This window comes from Suncus etruscus, chromosome 9, assembly GCF_024139225.1.
Source record: "Suncus etruscus isolate mSunEtr1 chromosome 9, mSunEtr1.pri.cur, whole genome shotgun sequence".
Taxonomy (NCBI): Eukaryota; Metazoa; Chordata; class Mammalia; order Eulipotyphla; family Soricidae; genus Suncus; species Suncus etruscus.
In genome coordinates, this window is record NC_064856.1 from 95,953,234 (window position 1) to 95,973,475 (window position 20,242).

General features: G+C 57.6%; 2 protein-coding genes across 6 annotated transcripts in view; one reads left to right on the forward strand and one right to left on the reverse strand.

Moving 5' to 3' along the window:
* The window catches only part of PEX16 (peroxisomal biogenesis factor 16), a 561,216-nt gene extending 559,369 nt beyond the window's left edge, over positions 1-1,847 (reverse strand). The window contains exon 1 of the mRNA XM_049779740.1: positions 1,844-1,847. The gene's annotated coding sequence lies outside the window, so the exon portion shown is untranslated. The remainder of the gene's footprint in view (positions 1-1,843) is intronic.
* The window catches only part of DGKZ (diacylglycerol kinase zeta), a 46,551-nt gene that overhangs the window by 25,738 nt on the left and 571 nt on the right, over positions 1-20,242 (forward strand). For 2 of the 5 annotated variants that reach the window (XM_049779583.1, XM_049779581.1), the window contains exons 2-29: positions 10,318-10,426; positions 10,947-11,042; positions 11,244-11,321; positions 13,092-13,148; positions 13,303-13,371; positions 13,777-13,848; positions 13,929-14,045; positions 14,290-14,361; positions 14,527-14,622; positions 14,839-14,921; positions 15,027-15,087; positions 15,189-15,302; positions 15,392-15,532; positions 16,368-16,446; positions 16,557-16,612; positions 16,688-16,750; positions 16,848-16,921; positions 17,002-17,113; positions 17,239-17,438; positions 17,554-17,654; positions 17,746-17,825; positions 17,915-17,984; positions 18,109-18,149; positions 18,584-18,723; positions 19,442-19,473; positions 19,635-19,678; positions 19,991-20,111; positions 20,193-20,226. In XM_049779583.1, the coding sequence (XP_049635540.1) occupies positions 10,318-10,426; positions 10,947-11,042; positions 11,244-11,321; positions 13,092-13,148; positions 13,303-13,371; positions 13,777-13,848; positions 13,929-14,045; positions 14,290-14,361; positions 14,527-14,622; positions 14,839-14,921; positions 15,027-15,087; positions 15,189-15,302; positions 15,392-15,532; positions 16,368-16,446; positions 16,557-16,612; positions 16,688-16,750; positions 16,848-16,921; positions 17,002-17,113; positions 17,239-17,438; positions 17,554-17,654; positions 17,746-17,825; positions 17,915-17,984; positions 18,109-18,149; positions 18,584-18,723; positions 19,442-19,473; positions 19,635-19,678; positions 19,991-20,111; positions 20,193-20,226 (2,412 nt within the window). Of the gene's footprint in view, positions 1-8,952; positions 10,067-10,317; positions 10,427-10,946; positions 11,043-11,243; positions 11,322-13,091; positions 13,149-13,302; positions 13,372-13,776; positions 13,849-13,928; positions 14,046-14,289; positions 14,362-14,526; positions 14,623-14,838; positions 14,922-15,026; positions 15,088-15,188; positions 15,303-15,391; positions 15,533-16,367; positions 16,447-16,556; positions 16,613-16,687; positions 16,751-16,847; positions 16,922-17,001; positions 17,114-17,238; positions 17,439-17,553; positions 17,655-17,745; positions 17,826-17,914; positions 17,985-18,108; positions 18,150-18,583; positions 18,724-19,441; positions 19,474-19,634; positions 19,679-19,990; positions 20,112-20,192; positions 20,227-20,242 lie in introns of those variants that run through there. The other 3 variants (XM_049779579.1, XM_049779580.1, XM_049779582.1) reach the window with 3 other exon arrangements.

Consider the following 20,242-nt stretch of genomic DNA (forward strand, 5'->3'; position numbering starts at 1 on the left):
CTGTTGGACACTTAGCGCTTGCATGCCTAGTTCAGGGGCTCCCTCCCCAACCCCCACCATCCCTTGTAGGCAGAGCTGCTAGGGGCATGTTCTTAGCCAAAGTGCTTGTTCTCAGGCTTTGGTCTCTGGAGTTACTTTGCTTCTTGAAAGTTTGGGGAAACTGAAGAGTTGGTGATCTTGAAGACAGTGCTTTTTCCTTTTATGCTTGCAAATGGTCCCTGCCCCACATGGGACACAAACAAGGCTTGGCTGAGGGGCCAGAGGCAGACATCCACACCTCATGAATCCAGACCTGGGTTCCTGGCCTGGCTCAAAGGCAAGAAACTAACTGTCGGGCCCGGAGAGATAGCACAGCGGCGTTTGCCTTGCAAGCAGCCGATCTAGGGCCAAAGGTGGTTGGTTCGAATCCCGGTGTCCCATATGGTCCCTCGTGCCTGCCAGGAGCTATTTCTGAGGAGACAGCCAGGAGTGACCCCTGAGCACTGCCGGGTGTGGCCCCCCAAAAAAAAACAAAGAAAGAAACTAACTGTCTTGTGTGGGGGCATGGAAGCAGGTGGGATATATTTTAAGATTTTCCAGGAGTTCCTGAGGGGGCCATTAAGCTCTGAATGAAGGTGTCTCTGGCTGTGTTGGGAGAGGCCCATCTCAGGGAAGTCCTGCTGCCTTCCCATCAGGATCACTGGCAGTGCTTGTCTGGGAATCCCAGAGCACATCCTGGCTCAGTAGCCTGTAGCCTGTATCCCTTTAGAGCAGCAGGGTGTTGGCAGCCCCCGTCACTGTCTAGCCGGCCCCAACCTTTATGTTATTCATTGTATCCCTAGACTGAGCCATTCCGTTCATATCTCTCTCCCTTCTTACTTCAAACTTTCTATTTGTACTTCTAGGCCCTGGGGATGCAATTAGCAGCAGCACATGGTCTCAGGGGTTTTGTGTGTGTGTGTGTGTGTGTGTGTGTGTGTGTGTGTGTGTGTGTGTGTGTGTGTGTGTGTGTGTGTTGATGGTACAGGTTTATAGACCAGCCCTGATGGCCCAGAATAACCTACAGACAGGGCCTGAGCGTGGGAGCTATCAAACCCCAGGAGAGCCACTTCCGAGCTGACTCCAAAAGGACAGAATAAAAGAGATGAGCAGTATGTGGAGCAGAGACCCAGAGACATCCCGTTCCTAAAACACAGGCTGAGGGGCCCGACCCGTTCTGCCCTGCCTCATTCCCCTTGGCTGTTGGACGCAAAGGCCAGAGGTCGAGAGCAGAGAGCTGAGAGTGTGGACCTGGAGTGGACTCCTGGGTCAGATCCCAGTGCTGCCACTTAGGACCATGTGACCACTGGCAAATCATTTTAAAAAAAATAGAGGGGCCAGAGCCGTAGCACAGCGGGTAGAGTCTTGCACATAATCAACCCAGGTTTAATCCCATATGGCCTCCTGAGCCTGTCAGGAGTAATTTCTGAGCTCAGAGCCAGAAGTATCCCCTGAGCGCAGCCAGATGTGGCCCAAAAACAAAAGGGGGGCAGAGAGAGCAAAGAGCAGGGAGGGCACTTGCCTTGCATGTGGCCAGTCTGAGTTCAGTATCTCTCCAACATCCCATATGGGCCCCTGTGCACCACCAGGAGTAATTCTTGAGTGTGGGAGCTACAAGTAAGCCCTGAGCATAGCCTGGTATGGCCCCAAAACAAAAGGTCCCAGGCCTAGGACAGCTCAACGGGTTAAGTACAGGCTTTGTATGCAGGAGGCCAGGGGCTCAATCCCCAGCTCTGCTGGGTCTCTGTGCATCACTGGGAGCAATCCCCAGAGCACTGGTTAGGAATTATCCCTTGAATATCACTGGGATGGCCCCCAAACCCCAAAGAAGACACAACTGTAAGCATCTGTAAAGCAGGGATAATAATGAATAGTAGTCATTAACCCTCAGGAGAATGAGGTGCCTTCATACTATAGAAGGCAGACCATAAGGCCTGGAAAGGCAGAGATGTGTATTTGTCCAGCGTAGAAAGCTTGAAGGAGAGATGAGGGGTAGGCATGGGGGGTGGTCAGCTTGCCCAGGCCATGCCTCTTGCCCAGCTACTGTTGCAGGGATCGCAGGTCAGCAGGCCAGGGTTTGTAGGGGTGGTTGCTCAGATGGTAGAGTACAGGCCTAGTGGACAGTCCATCTGAAGCCTGTCCCCCACCATAACCCTTGCCAGGGTTGACTTCTGCAGGAGGTGGCTCCTGTTCAGAAACAAGAAAAATAGAAACAAAACAAAACAAAAAAAAAATAGGGCTAGAAAGGGGTAAATAAGTGGGCCTTGTTGAACCATAGGAGGCTGGCCTGGAGGGAAACACTGAAGGGATATCAAGTCAGCCATTCCTAGAGCTTCTAACAGACTAGAGCAGGTAGGGTGCTTGCTTTGCACACGGCCAGCCCAAGTTTGATCCCCGGCATCTCGTTTGGTCCCCTAGCCTGCCAAGACTAAGCCCTGAGCATCACTAGATGTGATGATCACCAAGCCCCAAAAATATTCCTCTAGAGGAGAGAGAGACAGACAGACAGACAAACAACTTGTGAGAGAGAGAGAGAGAGAGAGAGAGAGAGAGAGAGAGAGAGAGAGAGAGAGAGAGAACTTGATCTCTGCCACCGGCTCCAGTCCCCTCTTGACCCCTCGCCACTGTGACTGTATTTCCCACACCATTGTACAGGTTTCACAAGGTCTGAGGGGAGTGGGCAGTGGCTCTCAGCCTTAAGAGGAAAGAAAAAGAGCTGCTCAGGTTGTGGCCAGCTCCTGTGCCCCACCAAGAAGTGAAGTGGCGGGCCCTCGGCGTTTGCGGTGCAAGCAGCCGATCCAGGACCAAAGGTGGTTGGTTCGAATCCCGGTGTCCCATATGGTCCACCATGCCTGCCAGGAGCTATTTCAGAGCAGACAGCCAGGAGTAACCCCTGAGCATCGCCGGGTGTGGCCCAAAAACCAAAAAAAAGAAGTGAAGTGGCATGTGGTGAAGCCCGGAGTGCGGTGCCTCAGGAGGAAGTGCTTCTCTTCCGCTCCAGCCTGGGGACCCTCCCCTGCGGGATCCCCTGTTCCTTCCTCCCTGGCCCCACCAACATCCACAACATCAGATGCTGGCCTGGCCCTGCCCAAGTATGGGCTCTGGTGAGGAAGGAGGCAGATGGGTTGGAAAGCATTGGGGCTCCCCAGGGGGAGGGGTGGGACAGATCAACAGTGGGGGCCTTCAGTGAGAACGAGGAACCCAAAGGGGTGGCGGGCGCCTGGGCACAGGTGAGGCAGGAAAGAAGCTGATTTTCAGCAGCACCAAGAAGCAGGGCTGAGAAAGTCCGTGTGGCTATAGTCCTCGGGGTTTGGGTTGAGGCAGAGGAGGCAGGTGCCAACCCTGAGAACCACCTTTGCCAAGTGGTGGATTCAGGCATTCATCCTGAGTCAGAGGATCCCAGGGCATCATCCTGGGAGGTGCTCTGGACCCTTTTAAGGGGCAACAAAGTCAAGATGGGCTCGACCCCATGACAGGCAGAGCTGCCCTTTTGATACTCCCACCAATGGCCCCCCAAAGGATGGGGCGGCTAGAGCCGCTGTCATTTCTCACAGGCCAGACGCTGACTCTTAATCTGACACGGATCGACTCATTGTTTTCTTCACACGCACAGCGAGATGAGACAGGCTGCAGAACCAACTGAGGACTTTTCATCAAGTCCAGAACCTAGGACTGGGTGATAGTGGGTAGAGAGAGCACTTGCCTGCATGCAGCTGACCTGGAATGGATCCACAACACCCCATAGGGTCTCCTGACCCCAGACCAGCACATTCACTGCAGAACCACCCCATGGGGTCTGGAAAGCGTGAGCGGGTGGCAGGCTAGATAGAAAGTACAGTGACAACTGAGAAGATCCCTACATTGCCCTTTAGATGTAGTCCTCATTCTTGTCAATTCTGTACTAAATAAAGGGAGCATGTCCCTTCCAAACAATACTTTGCTGTATTGCTAATGATAAAGTTAAGCTTTTGGGGGGCTGGGGAGATAGTACAGCAGGACCCCTGGGACCCCTGAACCCATCACGAGTGATCCCTGAGGGCAGAACTAGGGGTTGTAAGTCCTGAGCACTGCCAGGTATGGCCTAAATACCGACTAAAATCTCCCTTTTCAGGAGAAACCTTGTATTCTGTGCCATCTAGTAGCCTCCCAGAACTTCAAACATGTTGGTCTCCTGAGATAAAAGTTGACAATAGGAGGCCAGAGAGATAGCGCAGTGGCCGGGCATTTGCCTTGCAAGGGGCCAACCCAGGACCGAAGGTGGTTCAAATCCCAGCATCCCATATGGTCCCCAGAGCGTCGCCAGGTGTAACATAAAAACCAAAAAAAAAAGAAAGAAAAAGTTGACAATAGGGACTGGAGTGATAATACAGTACAACAAGGGGTGCCAACCCGGGTTCAGTCCCTGGCACCTCAAATAGTCCTCTAAGCACTATCAGGAGTGATCCTAAGTGCAAAATCTGGACTATCTCCTGAACATCACTGGGTGTGGTATGGACAAAATAAAGTTGGCCTTGGGGACAGGAGCGATAGTGCTATGCGCTGTGGTAGGTGTTTGCCTTGCATGAGGCTGACTCGGGATGGATCTCAGTTGATCCCCAGGGTCCCGTATGGTCCCCCAAGCCAGGAGTGATTTCTGAGTGCATAGCCAGAAGTAATCCCTGAACCTCAGTGGGCGTGGCCAAAAAAAAAGTTGACCTCTGTCTTCTCGTTCGTTCACTGCCTTGCCTAAGGAAATGAGTGACCCTTTAGGAGTTCAGCAGCACTCAGCAAATCAGTATTTTCCAGTGACTGTTGCTGCTTGATGTCATAAGCTCAAAATGCAGGATTATGTGAAGTGCAAAGCCCACATAGGGTGGAGAATTCATATCGCCCAGCGATTATTTCTAATCTCTTGCCGGGCTATTCCCCTGCCTCTCTGACTTCCTGCACTTTCACCAAAACAACTGATCTCAACAGATTGAGGCCCTTTGCTGCAGAGATAGACAGATACAGAGCCCAGCTCGCGTCTCTCTCGCAGACACAAGAGATTTGCAACAGTTAACACACTCCACAGCTTCTTGCTAGGGTTTCTGTGTTTGCAAGTATGGGGGCAGGGCAGGGGCCTGTCTCCATCGGAGTACCCACAGATACAAGCACACCATGGGCTTAAATTAAGTGCCTTAAATGCTTTTATTTTTTGTTTCTTTTGTTTCAGGGTCACCCCTGGGGATTCATTCTCAGGGGTTACTCCTTACTCTGCACTCCGGAATTATCCTGGAGAGCTCAGGGGAGCCATATGGGATGCTGGGGATCTAACTCGGGTTGGCTGCATGCAAAGCAAATGCTCTACCTGCTGTGCTATCGCTTTGGCCCCAGCACTTTTCATTCCTATCCTGGCAGATATGAATAGCTGGAGCCCCCTGTGCAAAGCCTTTGCAGGTGTAGCAGGGGACATCACCAATACACATTAAAGAGTGGAGAAAGGACTGCTCACAGGACTTGAATACCAGCATCATTTGGGGGAATCCCAGGCCCTGCTCCTGGTACTGTGCACTAGCCCCAAGCACCACTGAATATGACCCCCGCTCACCCCCTCCCCAAGAAAAGGGTGGAAGGGGGTCTAGAGATCAGGAAATAAGAGAGCTGCCGTGTGGGGGCCAGGTATGTGAGCTGGGGCGATGTCGGGACTGGGATGGGTCAGAGGACTGTGACATGAATTCTTGCCTTTCCTGGTCCAAAAACTCAGCAGCAGTGACGGGCCCTGCAGCATGGGCACCCATCTAGGGCACATGTTCCTCAGGCCTCGCTCTCAGAGCCCACCTGTATGTTGCTTCCCATTTTTGTTTGGTTTGGTTTGGAGGCCACGCCCAGCAGTGCATAGGGGTTACTCCTAGCTCTATGCTCAGGAATTAATCCTGGCAGTGCCTGAGGGGACCATATGGAAAGCCAATGATGAGGATTGAACCGGTTGCCTGCAAGGCAAATGCCCTCCTCACTGTACCATTGCTCCCGTCCTGGTCCTGAGTGGCTGTGAACCACTCAGCAGCTGCGCACTTTTGTGGTCCCTTTAGTCAGCAGCTGGTGCTCCACCGTGTCAGCCTGCCTCTGGGCTGATGTGTGTGAGAGAAAGCCTTGGGGGGGTCTCCACAGGAGGGGCATAGCCCACCCCTCTCTTTTCCCTTCACCCCTTCCCTGGGTCCTGAGGCCGGGGACAAGTCTGCAGTGGTCACTGGGCCATCAGCTGGTGTTTGCGCCTGCCACTGCTGGCCGCTGCCGAGAGGAAGTGCTGCCGGTTACCAATGGGGTTATTTTCATAACGGCTCTGGGGGGGAGGCGCGGCAGGAGGGGGAGCTGCAGCCGCTGGCTGGCTCACTTGCTGGCTCCTCTCTCTCCAAACTAGGACTTGCTCAGCCAGAGGCCGGGCCTGAAGCGCCTGCCCTGCCACAGCCTGCCGGGCACCCCAGCCCTGCCTGCTCACCCATCTTCCAGATCAGGTCAAAGGGGCTCCCCCAACCCTCGGCTTTGTCTTGTGCTTCCTCCTCTGCTCTGGGTGGGCGGGGTGGGGGGGTTGGGATCTGGGCCCTGTCTCCCATCAAGCTCCTGAAGCTGGTGGCAAAGACATAGGGGAGGGGAGCTGCCCCCCTCCCCACATCATCTGTGTCTCACTTGTCAGGGTGGGGTCAGGAGTCCCTGTATGGAGCGGCCCCCTCTCCTCTTGCTGAAACCGGGCTGTAGGGACACAAAGCAGCCCCCCAACCCAGACCATGCCGGGTCCTTGTTCTGGGCTGCTGGAAGTGGGGGCTCCTTCAGTATCCCCTGCTTTGTGTCACCACCGCCAGCCTCTGTTCCTCCTGCAGTGGTGGTCAGCACCCATGGACTCTAGCTTCCCTTTCTGGGTGCCCCTTCCCCGTGCCCGCCCCTGCAGAGAAGCACATGACCCCCGAGGTCTCTTCTCTTCTCTGTCAGGTATTGTGCAGGGGCCTCCTGCAGCATCTGGCTGAATCCCCTCTTTGCAGCCAGGCCAGTTGGCCAGGAGTGCTGGAGCAGACTAGCCTCCCAGCTCCAGTGTTTTTCTCTGTCTCTCCCAGGGGTGCCAAGGGTTATACACACACACACACACACACACACACACACACACGTACACGCACACGCAAACCACCCTCACTGTATCCTCCGTCCTGCTTGGGCCCTCAGCAGCAAGCAAGGAAGGCCCTGCTCTAGACTGGTTTCCCGTCCTCCTCCCCACCCCCACTTCCCAGAGGCTGAGACCAGCTGTTCTCTGCTGGGGTTGGGCAGGACTGGGGGCTTGGTGAGCTCTCAGGAACTGCCGTGTAGTGTGTGAAGGTGACAGCAGTAGGGGACAGATGCGGCCTTGTGAAACTACCCGTGGGAGAGGGCAGCAGGCCCAGGCTGTGAGGCTCAGTAGAGCTGAGAAGGCGCTGACCGCTGGCCAGAGCAGATTTCTATGGTGACCAGAGAGCAGGAAGCACAAGGGGTGGGGGGAACTTGTCATAAAATGTCACATCAGCCCGGGAAGTGGCCTCCTTGGACAAACAAGGAAACTGAGGCCCACCAGGTTTTGCATGTGGTCACGTTGCTTGCTGGGCCCGACCTGTACCTCCTCGGCCCCTGGTTGGATGGGGTTACGGAGACTGGGCCATAGCCCCCTTAGCTGAGCTGCACAGGGTCTTTAGACAGGACTGGGGGATCTTCCTGGCTCCTCTGTATGTGGGCCCACCCAGAGTGGCAGGCTGGGCACAGTCCTCAGCACCGTCGCCGACTGTGGCCTTTTGTTTGCTGGGTGACACTGGCATCAGGCACTGTGTCGGATGACTAATGTCCTCCGGCTTGGGCAGCTGTCACGGATGGCCTGACCAGACACATGGAGGAAGCTGACACGGGCAGAGAGGCTGGCCAGAGCCCAGGCGCAGCAGGCAGCCGGCCTCCAGGGTCCCTGGCCCAACCTTGATGCCAAACTGCCCCATAGGCTTTGACCCTAAGAGGGCCAGCAAACCACGGGATCAGGAGTTGGATGAGACGAGTTCGATCGCAGGATCTGTGGTAGAGGGAGGGAAGCTGGTCCCATCTCATTGCCTCCCCACACACACATACACACACATACTTGGGGATCCCAGAGCAGAGATCCAGGTCTCTGGCTGCAGCCGAACTTTGCCATTGGCCCCGCATTATGTCCCTGAGACAAGTCCCAGGCAACCCCTTTCAGCCCGTTTCCCAGCTGACAGGAACTGCAAGGGATGCCCATGTCTGCAGAGCTCTATGCCACTGCTGTCTTGAAGTGGCCACTCCAGAAAGTGGTGACCAGCCAGGCCACGGCTGTGCTCACTAGTTGCCATCCAGGTGCCTCGGGGGCATCCCCCATCCCTCGACTATCTCAGTTCCCCAATGCCCTTCTTCTCTACCCTCTTCTCCAGGGCTGCTGGGATCTCTCCACAGTCCAGGCTACTTCAATGTGCACCCCTTAATAGGGAATAGTCAGGGCCCTTTGACCCCAGCTGGAGGCAAAGCCACAGCCAACCTCCCCATGAATGTGGATAGAGGGGTTGCACACAGCATTAAGGGGCTCACGGCAGGATGCCCCATTCTGTCCTATAGGGAGTGAGCACATCTGCTGAGGGGAAGGAGGCAGAACCTTCTGGGGCCTGTTCCCACTGTGCCCGTCTCTGAGTCAGACCTCCTAGGGCTTGGCTGGGGGTGTCTGAGGCTGTCACTCCAGGCATCTGGAGTCTTGATTTTCCTGGCTTCCTTTTATTCTGCCCCCCCCCCCCAACACCACTGTAGCCCAAAACTGGAGCTGAGGGAGTTGGGGGAAGGGGAGTCTTGTCTGGACTGAATGTCTCTTCAGAGGCAATCTTCTCTTTTGGGGGGCCTCTACACCCGACGGTGCTCAGGGATCATTCCTGGTGATGCTCAGGGGACCATATGGGATGCCATGGATCAAACCCGGGTTGGCTGTGTGCAAGGCAAACACCCTCCCCACTGTAGTATCACTCTGCCCTGAGACATGCTTGTGGCTTTCTCTCTACCATGACCTGCGGCCCCCTGCCCCTTGGGAGTGACCAAAAGCTTATCCAGTGGGAGGCGCCTTGCATTCAGCCCCAGAGGATGGCTGAGCCAGACGGGAGTCCCAGGCTTCCCACGCTTTCTTTTCTTTTCCATTGTGGCCCGGCTCTGTGTTTCCTGGTTCCTGGGCAGGGGTGGGCCAGGCCATGGGGATCACAGGCATGGGATGTGGCCACACTCCCCTCACGGGGCAGCCGAGGGGCTGGCAGTGCAGATGCGGTTCCCCTATGCAGGGCTCAGAGGTCGCCCCCTTCCTCCCCAGGGTCACATTTGTGCCCTTTGCCCAAGACTGGCCCCAGCGCCTGACGGTCCGGGTCTCTGCCTAACAGCCGCCGCCGTGCCCTGCCATGGAGACCTTCTTTAGGAGACATTTCCAGCAGAAAGCACGGGGCCCTGGGGAAGGCCAGCGGCGGCCCAGTGGCGTGGGGCTGCCCACTGGCAAGGCCCGGCGCCGATCCCCAGCCGGCCAGGCCTCCTCGACCCTGATGCAGCGGCGCCGCTCCAGTGCCCAGTTACAGGGCTGCTTCCTGGGCTGCGGGCTAGTGCCCCAGGACAGCCGCCGGCGCTCCAGCACTGCACCCCCTGCCCGCAACCCCCGATTTGCCGTGGAGGTGCCCACCACACTGCCTCTGCCCAGAGGGGCCGGGCTCGGGGACATGGAGGAGAAGGAAGAGGACAGGACCCCGGGGGCCCTGCAGAGCGCCCAGCCACTACTGCCCGTGCCCCGATGGCAGCGCCGCCGCCGCGTCTCCCACCTGCTCCCTGCCGACTCTGTGTCGGACCCTACCCAATGGGGCCTGCACGGCTACTATCGGCGCCTTAGCCAGCAGCGGTCCTCTGGCCAGTACCTCGGCCTCCCAGGCCGAAGAGCCTCGGGCACCACCGCGGGCACCCTGATACCCGCCCGGATGCGCCCTCTCTCACGCAGGCGCCAGGTGGCCCTGCGGCGCAAGTCCCCTGGACCCCAGGCCTGGAGCTCCCGGCTTATGTAGGTATAGCTGAGGCCAGAGGGTGAGGGGCGCCTCTTTGGGGCACAGCTCCTGGTAGGTCCCGGAGGCCAAGGCACCCCCTCAGGGCCATGAGGAGGGTCAGGTGCACTAGGGCCCATGCACAGCCCCTTCCTTCCCCATTCTCCTTGCCCTGACCCGAAGAAGAGGGCAGGGCAAGGGCAGTGAGCCCGTGGGCGGGGGAGACACAGGTGCCAGGCCGCGCCGGCCTCAGCTGGCTCCTCCTCTCCAGGAAAGCCATCGCCAAGTCGGGCCTCCAGCACCTGGCACTTCCTCCCCCTGCAACCGGCGCCCCGTGCCCTGAGCCAGCCCGGCAGATCCGGAGCACCGTGGACTGGAGTGTGAGTGGCAGTTACAGGGGGCCGTAGGTGGTGCTGAGGGAGGGTGGCGAGCAAGGACGTAGTTCAAGTGGGTATCCATGCCGTGCAAAGTCAGCCACTGCCATCTACTGAACCTCACACCTTTTGGGGCTTGTGGGGGTGGTCCCCTTAGCCCCCAAGTCTAAGCTCCTGTGAGAAAAGAGAGAGAGGACAACGTGGCTTGGAGGCTAGCAGGTGTGTGTTGATCTGTGTGGGGGTAATTCTGCGGGTCTCAGCTTGCAGTTTCGCACAAGAAATCAAGAGTCATGGGAGAAAATGCACTTTTAGCATTTTCAGGGGTTGTCGAGCAGCTTCTAGGAACTTACAGAGCCAGCCAAGCTTTCTTTTCTTTTGCTTTCCCCTGCCCCTTTAATTAGCCAGTTTGACATACATCACCTGAGGGTCAGGGTTGACATGATTAAGGGTATTTGTGCTAATTAACTCAAAAGGAAAAAGGAAAGTGATGTTCAAGGTGTATGACAACAGATCTGCTCATCCCCAGGAATCAGCCACGAATGGGGAACACATCTGGTTTGAGACCAACGTGTCGGGGGAATTCTGCTATGTCGGGGAGCAGTATTGTGTAGCCAAGACACTGGTGAGTGAGTGGCACACTGCCCCCTGGTGGTGGAGCCGAGCCCCGCAGGCCGTTGGAAGCTGTCCTGGTTGGGGTGGGGGGGAATGCTGGCTCTCACCCCCGAGTACCCCACGGTGCATGGGCAGGGGAGAAGATTTTAAGAATTTCCATCCCAGATGGAATAACCTGGTGCTTCAGGGATCCCCATTTGCTCCCCTGCAGCAGAAATCAGTGTCCCGGAGGAAGTGTGCAGCCTGCAAGATCGTGGTGCACACGCCCTGCATTGAGCAGCTAGAGAAGGTGAGGATGAGGGCCCTGAGATGCTTAGAGAGCCTGAGGAGGCCCTGCTTCCATCTCCAGCACCGGCTGAGTCTCTGTGCACCCTCAGGAGTGACTCGGAGATGGATATAGTCCTCAAAACAGCCAGTGTGGGTCTTGGGGCCACACCCCAGCAGTGCTCGGGGGACCATATGTGCTATCAGGGGGATCAAACCCGGATTAGTGGTGGAGCCGGAGTGATAGCACAGTGGTAGGGCATTTGCCTTGCACATGACCGACCTGGGAAGGACCTGGATTTGATGCCAGGACTGATTTTTGAATGCAGAGCCAAGAGTGCTGCCTAGTGTGACCCAAAAAAAACAAAAGAAATGCATGTGGTGGCCCATTTGCTCCTACTCTCCTGCCCCACGGGTGTGGAAACCCACTCAGCACATGCAAACAGTCACATACACACTCCCCTGCTTGTGACGCACAAACATCGCCTGCAGAGATTCCCTGGTGTGCGTGGGGGTGTGGAGCTGTAGCCAAAATGCCTGCATTAGAATCCCTGCACCCTCTTTCTTAGTGACACTGTTCCCCCTGCCCAGAACAAACCTAGCGCCCAGCAGGACTCACTCACTTCCTGGTTAATGAGGGTCACAAATGTCATGTCCCTGTGACTGGCTGTCACCTGGGGTTTAGCAGGGTTGGGGCTGAGGCTGCCCTGCCCCCTGCTGACTTCCTTTGAACCAGTGGTCCTCAAACTACAGCCCACGAGCCACATATTGTATTTGTTCCCGTTTTGTTTCTTCACTTCAAAATAAGATATATGCAGTGTGCATAGGAATGTGTTCATAGTTTTTTTTTACTCTAGTCTGGCCCTCCAACGGTCTGAGGGACAGTGAACTGTCCCCCTGTTTAAAAAGTTTGAGGACCACTGCAAGTCTGAACGGACCTTTATCTGTGCTGGCATGGCTGGGCACTCTCTTCCTTGGGGTCACTCTGGCCAGGTGGGGTTCCTAAGAGTCGCCTCGCCAGGTAGGAGTCCTTAGGCAGCAGAAAGTACCCCATGCTTTAGCCTGGAGGATGGGATCTAGGCTCGAGGGCACTTCCCCTGCAACCAGACTCAGGCCAGAGCAGGATATTCAGGGAAAGGATTTTTTGTTTGTTCTGTTTTGATTTTGGAGCTACACCCAGCAGTGCTCAGGGGACATTATGGGATATGGGGAGGGGGTCAAACCAAGGTCAATGGTGTGCAAAGCAAATGCCCTACCCGCTGTGCTATCACTCTGGGCCCTGGAATAGGATCTTTTTTTTTTTTTTTTTTTTTTTTTTTTTTTTGTTTTTGGTTTTTGGGCCACACCTGGTAATGCTCAGGGGTTACTATGAGCTATGTGCTCAGAAGTTGCTCCTGGCTTGGGGGACCATATGGGACACCGGGGGATCGAACCGCAGTCTGTCCAAGGCTAGCGCAGGCAAGGCAGGCACCTTACCTTTAGCGCCACCGCCCGGCCCCTGGAATAGGATCTTTTCTCAAGAGAATCTGCCTTCCTGTGAAAAACAAAGCTGGGGGCTCCCTGTAGGCAAGACCCGGGCTGGCTGCTATGATTGGCTTAGAACCATAGGGAATGGGGTGGACGTGAGGGTCAACTGTAGGTCCAGGATGGGCAAACAGTGAATCCCTCAGCAGCAATAGAGCAGTCAATTTCCTTCCACTGGAGGTGCAAGAGGGCTTCTGAGGGGAGGGGCGTCCATGGTCTTCGGGCCCCTGGGGAGATGACTGAATGGGTCCTTCCTGTCGGTGTCCCACAGATCAATTTCCGTTGTAAGCCATCCTTCCGGGAGTCGGGCTCCAGGAATGTCCGTGAGGTGAGTGCCTGGTCTGCTTGTACCCTAAACAGGATCCCACTGCTCCAGATATCTGGGGAGGTGCAGGCTTCTCTGGAGCTACCTTGGGGGCCTTTCACACCTCCCTCTATCTTGGCAGCCCTGCACCCCTACCCACAGCTTTCTCTCCCCTTAGCCAACCTTTGTGCGGCACCACTGGGTCCACCGGCGGCGCCAAGATGGCAAGTGTCGGCACTGTGGGAAGGTGAGTGCCCGGAGACCCCAGCCACTGGCCTGGCCAGGCAGCAGGGCCAGGAGGAAGAAGGTTCCGCCCAGGCTTTGGATCTAGCAATTCAGGCTGGTGTAGCTCACACTGCGTGTGGTCAGTATGGACACCAAGCAGTTGGGAGTTCTGCCCCCCACCCAGACAGATGCCGAGGCAGCTTCCAGCTATCTTGGCTCTTATAGACCCTTCCTTAGTCCCATTGTATCCCTCACCACCTACCCACGGTGCCTCAGGGTGTTGGGACTGGGAGTGGCAAGGAGGTCAGAGGACCTGGCCTAATCTGGGGTCATAGTTGGACAGGAGTGACCCCTCCAGCAGGCAGGGTTCCTGGGGTGCCTTGCCAAGTTGATTGGTTCTGAGCGCGCCCTATCCCCACCTCCCCAGGGCTTCCAGCAGAAGTTCACCTTCCACAGCAAAGAGATTGTGGCCATCAGCTGCTCCTGGTGCAAGCAGGCCGTGAGTGTACCTCCTATGGGGCCGGGTTTGGGGTATGGTCCCCCCACTCCCCGCTCAGCCACCTCCCCTTTTGCCCACAGTACCACAGCAAAGTGTCCTGCTTCATGCTGCAGCACATTGAGGAGCCCTGTTCCCTGGGTGCACATGCCGCGCTGGTGGTCCCCCCTACTTGGGTGCTCCGAGCCCGCCGGCCCCAGGTGAGCCTTCTCTGCCCTCGGACTCCAACCCTCTAGACACACACACACACACACACACACACACACACACACACACACACACACACACACACATATCCCTCCACACCCTTCCCTTTACAGAACACACACACACACACACACATATCCCTCCACACCCTTCCCTTTACAGAACACACACACACACACACACACACACACACACACACACACACACACACATCCCTCCACACCCTTCCCTTTACAGAACACACTCAAGGCCAGCAAGAAGAAGAAGCGGGCATCCTTCAAGAGGAAGTCGAGCAAGAAGGGGCCGGAGGTGAGCCCAGACAGCAACTCTGACCCGGGTGGGATGTTCTTCACCCCCGGGGGCTGCTCTCTGGCCAGGATCATGATAAGAGCTAACTAGATGTGGGAGAAGGGGGTACAGGGCACCAGGCTCTCCAAGCCAGGATGGGCCTCACTCACCCTGTTTATCTCCTAGGAGGGTCGCTGGAGACCCTTCATCATCCGGCCCACCCCATCCCCCCTCATGAAGCCCCTGCTGGTGTTTGTGAACCCCAAGAGTGGGGGCAACCAGGTATACACAGCCCCGCCTTACTCACTGAGGGGGAGGGAAAGTCAAGCCCATTTTTCCCCATAACTCTCTCCCACCTCGACCTCCCAGGTCATGGGGAGTCCCTGAACAGCTCCCTTTACCCTTGTCAGGCTTGGTCCCCCATGCACAGCCCTCTCTGAGGGTTCCTGCCACTTAACCCACCCCCTGCCAACTATCCCCCCTTCCTCGGTACCTTAGGGCGCTAAGATCATCCAGTCCTTCCTCTGGTATCTCAACCCCAGACAAGTCTTTGACCTTAGCCAAGGAGGCCCCAAGGAGGCGTAAGTAATCGTTTGGCTCTGGGGGCACAACTGGCGGGGCTTGCCTAGCGCCATGCTCAGGACATGCACTCTAACCCTAACCATTTTTGTGCTAACTTCCAACAGGTTGGAGATGTACCGCAAAGTGCATAACCTGCGGATCCTGGCGTGTGGGGGCGACGGCACGGTGAGGCCCCTGCTTCCTGCATGTCCTCGCCTCTCCCGTTTCTGGCCCCCATTCTCCATCCTGAGTGTCCCCTGGGCTCCACACTTCTTTCTCCCCTGCAGGTGGGCTGGATCCTCTCCACACTGGACCAGCTACGCCTGAAGCCACCACCCCCTGTCGCAATCCTGCCCCTGGGCACTGGCAACGACTTGGCCCGAACCCTCAACTGGGGAGGGGTATGAGCCGGGTTAGGGCATGGCACAGTGGGAGGTGGGGATCGGGATGAGACGGCTCCCCCTGGGCTCAACATGACCATCTCCCGCAGGGCTACACAGATGAGCCAGTATCCAAGATCCTGTCCCATGTGGAGGAGGGGAACGTGGTGCGGCTAGACCGCTGGGACCTGCAGGCGGAGCCCAACCCCGAGGCCGGGCCAGAGGAGCGAGACGAGGGTGCCACCGACCGGGTGGGTGTCTGGGGCTGCATCCCACTCACAGGCTGCTTCTGGGGCCGCCAGTCTCTCCATCACTGGATTTTCTGGATTCTCACTTCCAAAAAGGAATAATGGTTCTTACTGTCCCACTGTACCTCCCAACTGCCAGCCCAGCCCAGTAGCAAACCTCGAAGTCTCTCCCTTAAGAGTCCCCAAGGAAGGGCTGGATAGATAGCATGGAGGTAAGGCGTTTGCCTTTCCTGTAAGAGGTCATCAGTTCGAATCCCAGCGTCCCATATGGTCCCCCATGCCTGCCAGGAGCAATTTCTGAGCCTGGAGCCAGGAATAACCCCTGAGCACTGCCAGGTGTGACCCAAAAACCACAAAAAAAAAAAAAGAGTCCCCAAGGGGGGGGCCAGAGAGATAGCATGGAGGTAAGGTGTTTGCCTTGCATGCAGAAGGTCGGTGGTTCGAATCCTGGCATCCCATATGGTCCCCTGAGCCTACCAGGAGCGATCTCTGAGCGTAGAGCCAGGAGTCACCCCTAAGTGCTGCCGGGTATGGACCTTCCCCACAAAAAAAAGAGTCCCCAAGGAGGGGCCTGAACAATAGCACAGGAGTAGGACATTCGCCTTGTATACGGCCAACCCTAAACGGACTCGTGTTTGATTCCCAGCATCCCATATGGTCCCCCGAGCCTGCCAGGAGCGACTTCAGAGTACAAAGCCAGGAGTAACCCCTGAGTGCTGCCATGTGTGACCCAAAAACAAAAAGAAAAAGTCCCCAAGGACAGAGCACCCAGGGGAAGTAGAGTGGGTGGGGCCAGTGGGGCGAGGCCAGCCTTATGCTGCTGTCCCTCCTCCCGCAGCTGCCCCTGGACGTGTTCAACAACTACTTCAGCCTGGGCTTCGATGCCCACGTCACCCTGGAGTTCCACGAGTCTCGAGGTGGGCAGCCTCCTGCCAGGGTGGGCGGGTGGGTACCAGAGTCCCCAGCAGGGCCTGTAAAAGACTGAGACTCCCAACCTGACTCTTGCCCCATTGCTCCTCACAACCAGAGGCCAACCCGGAGAAATTCAACAGCCGCTTCCGCAACAAGATGTTCTATGCTGGCGTGAGTCTGGGGCCTGCACCCCCTCCCTGGGTCTCCCTGGGCGCAGACCCCAAGTGACACCCTCTGTTCCTGCAGACCGCCTTCTCTGACTTCCTCATGGGCAGCTCTAAGGACCTGGCCAAGCACATCCGAGTGGTGGTGAGTTTGGGGCAGAATGCAGGGAGGGTGGACAGGCTGGCAAGTGGGAGGACGCACCTATGAGCCCCACACTTACTGCTCCTGTTTCTACCTGCAGTGTGATGGGGTGGACCTAACCCCCAAGATCCAGGACCTGAAGCCCCAGTGCATCGTTTTCCTGAACATCCCCAGGTAAAACGAGATGACCCCTCTTCCCAGTCCTCCCTTTCCTGCCCTGAACTGTGCATTGAAGCCCCACCCTCTACCCCAAGGTACTGTGCAGGTACCATGCCTTGGGGCCACCCTGGTGAACACCAGGACTTTGAACCCCAGCGGCACGACGACGGCTACCTCGAGGTCATCGGCTTCACTATGACGTCCCTGGTGAGAGGCGTGTGTGTGTGTGTGTGTGTGTGTGTCCCCAGTCCCCACCCCTTGGTCCAGTCCCCCTTCCTGCTCCTCTCCCCTCCAGAGGATCCCAGTCCTGACTCACGCTCTCCACCTGGCAGGCAGCACTGCAGGTGGGCGGACACGGGGAGAGGCTGACGCAGTGCCGGGAGGTGCTGCTCACCACAGGCAAGGCCATCCCGGTGCAGGTGGACGGCGAGCCCTGCCGCCTGGCGGCCTCCCGCATCCGCATTGCCCTGCGGAACCAGGCCACCATGGTGCAGAAGGCCAAGCGGCGCAGCACGGCACCCCTGCGCAGCGAGTAGGTGCTGCCTGGCCGGTCTGCACGGCAGGGAGGGGCACCGGACAGGGGTGGGAGTGAGGACACAGGGTGCGCTCAGCCTCCCTCACCCTGCCTGCCCCCCGCACCCCCCCAGCCAGCAGCCGGTGCCGGAGCAGCTGCGGATCCAGGTGAGCCGTGTGAGCATGCATGACTATGAAGCACTGCACTATGACAAGGAGCAGCTCAAGGAGGCCTGTGAGTGGGCGAGGCAGAGCCTGGTGGTGTGGGCACGGGGCTTTGGGGGCAGGGCCTGGCTTGCAGCCTGCTTACATGCTCTTATCTGCAGCTGTGCCCCTGGGCACCGTGGTGGTCCCTGGAGACAGCGACCTGGAGCTCTGCCGCACCCACATTGAGAGGCTCCAGCAGGTGAGTGGGAAGTGGGCACCTCCTGGGTGCTGCTCACCTGGGCACCAGCTTCCCCGCCTGCAGCACGGCTTCTGTCTGTCTCTCCATAGGAGCCCGAAGGAGCTGGAGCCAAGTCTCCCATGTGCCAGAAGCTGTCCCCCAAGTGGTGCTTCCTGGATGGTGAGTGGCCCTTCAGGCCTGACCTCCCCACTCCCACCCTACCGGGGTCCTGGCCTGCCCATGCCTGCATGGGGCCGAAGAAAGCCTGAGCCCCATCTCAGCCAATTTCCCTTCCCCACCACAGCCACCACCGCCAGCCGCTTCTACAGGATCGATCGGGCACAGGTGAGCCTCCAGCAGCCCGCACTGCTGCCCCCATCCGGCAGCACTCAGGACTGCAGTGCCAGGGGAGGGGCCACAGGAAAAGACCTGGGTGGGAGCAAGGAAGGGAGGGCCTCAGGGCCCGGTGGTATCCGGTTAGATGCCCAAAAAAGGCCCTTCTGGGAAGGGCTGCACAAGTCTGGTAAGCTGAGACACCTGGTCTGCAGACTCGAAAAACTCGGGTCCAGTCTCTGGCTGCTACCTGGCAGTGTACCCCTGTAGCAGAGGCATTTCCAGGAGTGATCCCTGAGCACCACCAGGCATTGCATAAGGAGAAAAGGATCGGGGTCAGGCACCCTTGTGGGGCACTGGGGATTTGTGGGCATGTTGGCTGTCAGCTGCCCTTTCACCCCCAGTTTCCCTCGTCAGGCCCTGACCTTCTGCTTCCCTCCCTCCAGGAACACCTGAACTATGTGACAGAAATTGCACAGGACGAGATTTACATCCTGGACCCTGAGCTGTTGGGCGCATCCGCACAGACTGATCTCCCCACCCCCACCTCCCCCCTCCCCACCTCCCCCTGCTCCCCAACACCCCGGTGAGTCCTGCTAGAAGTCACAGCTCTCCACCTGCTCCCCATGCCTCCGATCACTGGCCTGAGCATCTGGGACCTGCCCTCTGCCTCTGGCAGGTCCATCCTCTCCCCTGACATCAGTGCACCCCTCAGCTCCCATGGCCCGGACTGCAACCTCCTCTCCCAGCTGCCTTGGGGTTTGCCTGTCATTTCCAGGTCAGCCTGAGCCTGGCTGTCTCTGACCCTCCCTCTCCCATCGCTACCCCCACTCCCCAGACTCTGAGGTTTCTGAGGCCTCCTTTGCTCTCCTCTAGACTTGTCCTTGCCGCCTGGAACACTCCCTTCCCAGAGCAAACCCACACCCACTCTGCAGACTTCTTTGTGTGCCCCACCTGGTGCTCAGGCACTTCTGCTTTGGAATCAGCCTTCTCTTCCAGTGCTCTGCTCTCTGCCTAGAAAGGGGTTGGGAAGGGCAAGTTGCTAGAATGGGACCTGGAAGTGCCCTCGCCCTGCCCTTAGCTCTCAGACTAGGAAAAAAAAAAAAAAACGGAGTGAGGCCCTTGCCTTATACAAGGCAGATCCCTGATCTGTCCCCGGCACTCCCATATAGTCCTCCAAGTCCCTCAGGGCTAATCCCTGAGCATCACCAGACATGGCCCAAGGAGAAAAGAATCTGCAGGGCACTCTTGTGGGAGACTGGGAATTTGTATTGGCAACTCACCCCCACCTGCTCTGTCTGCAGGTCAGGACCAGGTGGTGACACGCCCCCTAGAGGTAAGGCCTGGCTGTAGGGAACTGAGCTGGTGGGGAGGATGGTGCCTTCCCTGGACTGTACTGTCCAGGGCCCCCTTCCCTGCCCGTGGGACCTTGGGACTGTTGACACCAGCACAAGCTGGGCCTCCAGCCCCAGAGTAACAGGCAACTGTTGTGTGCAGGTGAGGAGCTGGTGGAGGCTGCCCAGAGGAACGACTTCTGCAAGGTACTAGTAGGGGCACAGGGAAGTGGAGCCCTAGCAGGGACCACATGCTTTGGGGACAGTCTCATCCTGCCTTGCAGGATCCCGTCCCTTTCCGGCAGATAGTCCAAGTTCCTTTGCAACTACTTGCTAACTTGGTTGGCCTGTCTGGGCAAGTCTATGTCTGGGGCCAGCCAGGCTTACCTACAGCTCCTCCTTCCCCTGATGCCCACAAAGCCCCACACCTCCTAAGGAGCAGGGGGAAGGGGCTTGATGTGGGTCAGGAGGCACTGCTGGGCCCTAAGAAGCCCCATCCCTGCTGTGTCCTGCCCACAGCTCCAGGAGCTGCACCGTGCCGGTGGTGACCTCCTGCATCGCGATGCTCACGGCCGCACCCTCCTGCACCACGCGGTCAGCAACGGCTGCAAGGAGGTGGTCCGCTACCTGCTGGATCATGGTGAGCCCACTGGGGGGCCTGGGCCAGCCCGCAGGAGAAAGGGGCCCGGCAGGCCCCTCTAACCCTTTCCTCTTCTTCCAGCCCCCACAGAGATCCTTGATGCTGTGGAGGAAAAGTGAGTATCTGCCTCA